Consider the following 7,314-nt stretch of genomic DNA (forward strand, 5'->3'; position numbering starts at 1 on the left):
TGAAGAATTATCCGTGAAGCCATAAAAAGCCAAATTGTCTCAATAAAAGAGATAACAAGAGATAAATGAGATGACGTCATACGGTCACCTTCGACTTGCAGACCTTTCATAAAGAAAATATCGTCATCTCCATCCGTCAATCAAAATCCTACTGTCAGAAATGTTCGCGCCAACCCCGTGCCAATCCCCGCGCCAATCCTCACGCTGACCCCTACGCCAACCTTCACCCAAATCATGTCACCATCGACGGTATAAATGAACCGTCCTCTGTTCCCAGTACCAGTAATGCATTGATTAGTGATCAGTGTAGTAGTGTCTGGGGGCTACGGAGATTGAGGAGACTGGACCCTTGCATGAGAAAGAAAACTGTTAATACTCTTCTTTTCAATTAATTTTTCAATTTCGATTGAAGAGAACAGGCTAACAGATTACTAAGACATATCTACAAACAATAAGAAAGTGGTTTGAAACCTAACTAACTTCATAAGTAACTGCAAAATGAAGCTTTTTATATTCCGTCCACAAATACCCCACTTCACTCTACATTATAACTGTCACTGAATTCTGCTGCTTCAACTTCAACAAATGTTTTTTTGTGGAGTCCAATGTAGTCTCGTATGTACTATTTTTTTTTTTCAAAGAAATATCTAAACTTAAAAATAGCTTAAAGCAAAATTGTGAATTTTTCCACCAAAATGGGATATATCTCAAGTAGTGGTACTTTTTAAAACTTGACCATAGCTTTAAGAATGGTTTTGAAATCCAAATCTGCTCAGCTAGGAAATAAATGTTTACACACTTCAGAAATACTTTTCTTTTCCATTCTTTAATTTACTAATTAATAACTGGTGTTTTATAAATCTTACAAATAAAATGATGTAAGTGGGAAATTATAAAAAAAATAACTGCATTCATAAATCTGTATAATTTTCGAATATGTAGTAAATATTAATCAAAAGATCACAAAAACACATTTACAAAAAGATGTAAATATTTGTACTTACTTTTCTGCAAATGTTCTATTCTGTCCAAGATATTTCAGCCCATGAAGTGATCCTTCACGACAGTATTCCAAAATATAATATTTACAATTTTCTACCCAGGTATAGTGTTTCTCCTTTTGTCTCCTCTCCTCTTCTTCTATATCAAAATCAAATTTTCCCGACTTCATTTCCGGCTTTTTCAAGTTTTATCTCTATCATACCTGCACCACAAAATAAATAACTGTGCTGACTATTGTACCGGGAATTTACCAATAATATTTCCAATTATTGGTTTATTGTTATTTATTGGTTAATAATGTTTGCAATAAAAGCCTGGCTGGGAAAATATTAATAGAATATTGTGTTTCGAGCTTATTATTAACTGAAATAACCAGTTTCACAAGAATTAGAGATATTTGCAATTATTGTATATTCAATATAATAATACTATTATATTGTAACATACATGCGTATTTGCTGCACTAACTTCCAGAGAAAGGTTATTCATAAATAAACATGGAACTTATCAGGAATTAAGGAAAACAAAGTGGACTAGTATAAAAAAGAACCCAAAAATCAAATCAACTACATTCTCGCACGGAAAAGATGGAAAACCTCAGTAAGAAACGTAAAAGCTATGAGTGAAACACAGTGTGGATCAGATCATAAGCTGCTAAAATTGAACTTCAGGCTCAAACTACACACAACTAGACAAATACATCTTACAAAACAGCTAACGGTTAGTATTGCGGAAGAATTCCAGATGAAACTGATAAAAAAAAACCACAAATATTAGAAGACACAAATACAACAAGAAATAAAATAATAAGATGAATACATTTAGCGGAAAAAGAGAGTACACCGCATAAAATCCAAAATAAGAAATATTGGATGTCAGGGGAAACCTTAGAATTAGTTAAAGAAACAAGACTTAAGCTACAACATATCACAAAACCAGGAAACAGCACTCAACAAATAGCAAATTGTGTGTGTACTTTAAATATTGCTGTTTTCTACTATGCTAGAAATCAGAAACCAGATAGACTTTATACTCGTAAATAGCAGATATAAAAACTCTATAACCCCAGTTAAAACATACCTGGAGCAGATGTTAACTCAGACCACAATCCATTAGTTGCTGACGTGAAAATAAAATTAAAAAGAATTTAACTCGGAAAACAACAACCAAAAATTAATGTAAGAATGCTAAAAAAAAAAAGAAATAAGAAACGAATTAAAAAATAATGTGAATGTTAATATGCAAAAAAAACACTAACTGACAACAAACAAATTATGGATGTAAATAAAAAGTGGTATAATATAAAAAACACATTACTAAAACCAGCTCAAGAAAGTTTGATACAACATAGGTCAGAGGCTAAAAAACAGTGGATGACAGAAGAACTACTATTACAGATGGAAGAAAGAAGGAAATATAAAGGAAAAGATCTACAGAAGTATAAAGAAATACAACGAATAATTAAGGAAAAAATCAAAACAGCTAAGGAAATCTATTCGATGAAACAATGTAAAGAGATAGAAGAACTAGAAACAAAATATGATATGAGAGATATGCATAAAAAAATAAGAGAAGTGACTGGAATGGGTCGAAATAGACAGCGAGGACACATAAAAGACAAAAAAGGAGTACTACTTATAGATTTCCCAGAGAAATTAAGACGATGGGAGGAGTACGTTAGAGAACTTTTCCAAGATGAAAGTGGTAAATTCAGAAAATACAAGAATTAAATCCTTTAGAGGGACAGAAGATCACGATAGATAAAATCAAATATACTATCAAAAACTCTAAAGACAATAAGGCAGCTGGGTTAGATGAAATACCAGTAGAACTGTTAAAACTAGTGGAAGAGCATAACTTAGAAGCATTGGCAGATTTATTCAACACGGTGTAAGATACGGGAATAATACTACAAGAGTGGCTGAAGTCAGCATTTATAACCGTCCCTAAAAAACAAGCAGCAAAAGAGTACTCTGATTATCGAACACTGAGCCTCATGAGTCATACTTTTACTTTAAAAGTACTGCTGAAAGTAATACCTACATAAAAGAATATACGAAAGGCTAGAGGAGGATATTAGCGGGACGCAGTTCGGGTTCCGAAATGGAATGGGTACTCGAGAAGGACTATTTGCCATCAACAAATTGATTCAGCGATGTCGGGATGTAAACGTTGATCTAAACTTGTGCTTTGTTGACTACGAAAAAGCTTTCAATAAAGTAAGACATGATAAACTAATATCAATACTTATGAACAAGCGTATTGACAGTAAAATCATAAATATAGTGCAAACATTATATTGTAACTATAGTGCCATAGTTCAAATTGATGGGCAACACTCAGAACTAATGTGTTTTATCGCCACTTTTGTTTAATTTATATTCTGAAGAAATTTTCCAAAACACGCTCAATAATATCAAAGCGGGAGTTACCGTTAACGAAAAAATAATTAACAATTTACGATATGCAGACTACACTGAGATCATAGCAACGAGTATAGAAGATCTACAACATCTTATCGAAAGCTTAAGTATGAATAGTGCTGAGATGGGAAATACTATAAACGCTAAAAAAACGAAGTACATGCTAATTACAAAAAGACCACAAAATATACATTACCTATTGACAACCAATGGTAACGTGATAGAACAAGTAGAAAAATATCAGTACTTGGGAACTTTGATCAATGAAACCAATGATCATACTTCAGAAATAAACAGGCGAATAGAGATTGCCAGAGCAGCATTTATTCGAATGAAGCCACTCCTAACGTGCAACAATCTAAATTTGGAGATCAAACTACGTACCATTCGCTGTTATATATTTTCAATATTATTATATGGAGCTGAGACTTGGACATTAAAAAAATTCAATTTAAAAAGAATCGAAGCTTTCGCACTCTGGTTATACCGCAGAGTATTAAAAATATCATGGACTGATAGAATTACAAATAAAGAAGTACTGGAAAGGGTTGGTAAAATAACAGAACTAATCATTACTATACAAACCAGAAAACTGGAATACCTAGGCCACGTGATGAGGGGACCAAAATACGAAATTTTGAAACTCATAATACAGGGAAAGATTCAAGGAAGAAGATCTGTTGGCCGAATGTAGAACTCATGGTTGAAGAATCTACGTGATTGGTATCAATGCAGATCGATTGATTTGTTTAGAGCAGCAAGTTCAAACATAAAATAGCCATTATAATTGCCAACCTCTGTAGGGAGACGGCACTCTAAGAAGAATATGCTAGTATATGTCTTTGTAAAGTGTTATTTATATTTCAAATATTTATATGTATAAGAAACCGAGAGTTCAAGCCACAACTTCAGGCCAATCAAGACCATAACAGAGAAGTAAAAATTTGCTGCTCAGAATTACACAAAGATACTTTACAAAAGATACATCAGTCACAGAACACAAGAAACATGCAAAGAGGCAGAACAAGTAATTTTACGAGCAGAAGTGGAGAGGGCTCTCAACCAACTAAAAAATAAAAAAACTCAGGGATAGATGACATACCAGCTGAGTATCCTGCTCTCTCTCTCTCTCTCTCTCTCTCTCTCTCTCTCTCTCTCTCTCTCTCTCTCTCTCTCTCTCTGCAATTCTGACCCCCGGAGGGAGTGTAGTGATCATCGTGATATCGTATTTTGTTCGTCTCCAAAGATCTCTGTCTCTGGTCATTTCTTTTAACTCATGCATAGGTTTTTTGCATATTCCTATAATATAATCGATCTATCTTGTTGGGGATCTTCCTCGTGATCTTCGACCTTCTACCTTTCTTTGAATAATAAGTATTTTCATAATGCTACATATCATCACTGAACCGCTAAAGAACTTTCTACTCCCAGAGATAGCCGAAGAACAATGTGGTTTCGTACCAGGGATACAGATACATGAAAACCAGTGATACGAGATTGCTAAGAAAGATAAAAGGAAAGAGACTGATCGATAGATCAAAAAGTAACGACACGGATGATTAGGACATATGGAATAGTCCCATCAATGTATAAATAAGAATCACCCTTGGGACAATTTTGTCTTAGTCAAAGAAGGTTAATTAAGTAGGAAGTATTTTCTATGCGATTTTATTCCAAAGATTTTTCAGTTTTATTTCCTTATTGTGATTATGCAAAGCCGAAAAATAACTTAAAATAAAAAAATAATAGTAAAAACTTTTAAATCGAGGAAAAAACTCACCATACCGCCCGCCTTCCTTAATTTATTATTTTCACGAAAAAATACGCTTGGCAACTTTATTATGTTCGCGAAAAAAATAAACTTGACAAACTAAGAACTCTGGATAAACTGCACTCCATTTACAAGATGTTAACAGTTGTTAATTTGGAGGAACCTGTGGCAGTGGCGGGTAGACAGTTAAAAATAAGTTGTGTTGACTTTTTCCCGGCAACGTAAATTATTATTTTTGTTATTAGGATTATTTGAGGGCTATAAATCTGGTAGTTTGTGGACTGAGATAAGAAATTTGCAAAACATACGAGAATTTTTGTGCACAAATTTAACAGGACAGGATAACGAATGATCACTTTAGATACAAAAGGAAAAGTGTGATCAATTATTCTGAGTACATTCCTTACATATTTTATAAAAAAATTATTTATATGTATGTTGTACCCACTTGTTTTGACTTGTATAAGCTGTAACTCATTTTATTCAAATAGTCTTTTGAAGTTTTAGTTTTGTAGACCATGATTTTCGACCTCCAGTGTGTGCTTTTGGAGTGGAACACATGGGCGAGTGAAAAATATACTTTGTTTCCCTTTACAATTCTTCTTTGAATTTCTGTTTCTTGTGTTCCATCCGTGCGTAATACAACTCCTAGATATGTGAAATTTTGTACTGTTTCAATATCGTAATCTAGTCTGTATCAGCTTTTTGTCTTTTGAATATTTATTTATAATTATTTATTTACTTCTCTTAAATTGCGTAGAAATTTATACGCTTCTCTTATATCGTTGTTTTGTTCGGCGTTGGATCGTCAACGGCTAGAGGAAGAAAACCTTCCTGGGTTTTCGGAAAAACGTTACCTGGCCCTCTTGATTGGGGGTTGAATCGATGGACTTGCACTCCAAACATGTGTTACGTAAAAATATGAGTCATAGTTTTTAACCTTTAAAACATGTTTTTATTCTAATATGTTGTAGAGATTACGAGAGGCCTCGATTTACCTGAGCGACCTTCCAGAACCAGTGCGAGGGAAATCCAGTTTGCCTTTACCGTTTCGCCATCGAAGGTTTTGGATTTTTCGAGATAACGGCACTGGTATATAATAACGGAACTTTATTTGGAAGGGACAGTTAATTCTGAACCCGCGCTCGCGATAAAATGTTACGTTCGCTTTTTAATAAATTATGTATGTTTAGTGAAAATAAATAAATATCAGTCATTGTGCTTTTTAATGAATTAAGATAAGAACAAGACATTATAAATTAAAAACTTAACAATTAATAAATTCACAACAAATGGTGTCAGAAGTGGGATCGAACATAAATTAGACTTATAATAATAATACAAGTGAATATAAAATAAATTGTGAAAATGGCTACGATTTATGAGCTGACAGTGACTAATTTAAGAAGACATCTCGAAGACAGAGAATTAGCTTCTACCGGAAAAAAGGCTGAGTTAGTCCAACGACTAAAGAACGCTTTGCTAGAAGAAGGACTAGATCCAGAGACTTATATATTTGAAGATGCTGTCATCTCGTCGATTTCGAAATTAGAGAACAAAGTTTCCGGCGACATCGCATCATTGGAGAACAAAGTATCCGGCAACATCGCTTCTTTAGAAAGCAAAGTTTCTAACGAGATTTCTTCTCTGGAAAGCAAAGTTTCTGCTAACATCTCTAAAGTCACTTCAGAGATATCTGCTCTTGACGATAGAGTGTCTTCGTTAAAAAACCAAGTTGCAGCCGATATGTTGGCCTTCGAAGAAAAGATTAAAGAGATGGAAAGGAAGATGGAGGAAACAGGGACAGCAGAGAGAGGAAACAATCCAATTACAGTGGAGACAAAAGAAGAAGAGACGAAATGTAAGTTGGAAACACGGCCGAAATTTGAAGGAAGTGGAGGTTCTGTCCATGTGAAAGTCCCAACTTTCGATGGAAAATCGTCATGGAACAACTACATGAAACAGTTCGAATCAGCCGCAAGAGCAAATGGATGGTCTGAAAAAGAAAAGGCGGTAAACCTGACTATCGCTCTTCGAGGAGATGCCCTAGATGTGCTTCAGACTATAGCAGTAGAGGAGACCGATGATTTCGAACAACTGAAGAAGAGGTTAAATATG

At 34.2% G+C, this 7,314-nt stretch overlaps 1 protein-coding gene across 1 annotated transcript in view; it reads right to left on the reverse strand.

Moving 5' to 3' along the window:
- The window catches only part of LOC140445895 (pickpocket protein 28-like), a 40,793-nt gene extending 35,437 nt beyond the window's left edge, over positions 1-5,356 (reverse strand). The window contains exons 1-2 of the mRNA XM_072538312.1: positions 5,206-5,356; positions 1,005-1,204 (exon numbers count right to left, since the gene is read on the reverse strand). Of these exons, the coding sequence (XP_072394413.1) occupies positions 1,005-1,171 (167 nt within the window). The 5' untranslated portion in view covers positions 1,172-1,204; positions 5,206-5,356. The remainder of the gene's footprint in view (positions 1-1,004; positions 1,205-5,205) is intronic.
- Positions 5,357-7,314: the final 1,958 nt, after the last annotated feature.

Source organism: Diabrotica undecimpunctata, chromosome 7 (assembly GCF_040954645.1).
Source record: "Diabrotica undecimpunctata isolate CICGRU chromosome 7, icDiaUnde3, whole genome shotgun sequence".
Classification (NCBI taxonomy): Eukaryota; Metazoa; Arthropoda; class Insecta; order Coleoptera; family Chrysomelidae; genus Diabrotica; species Diabrotica undecimpunctata.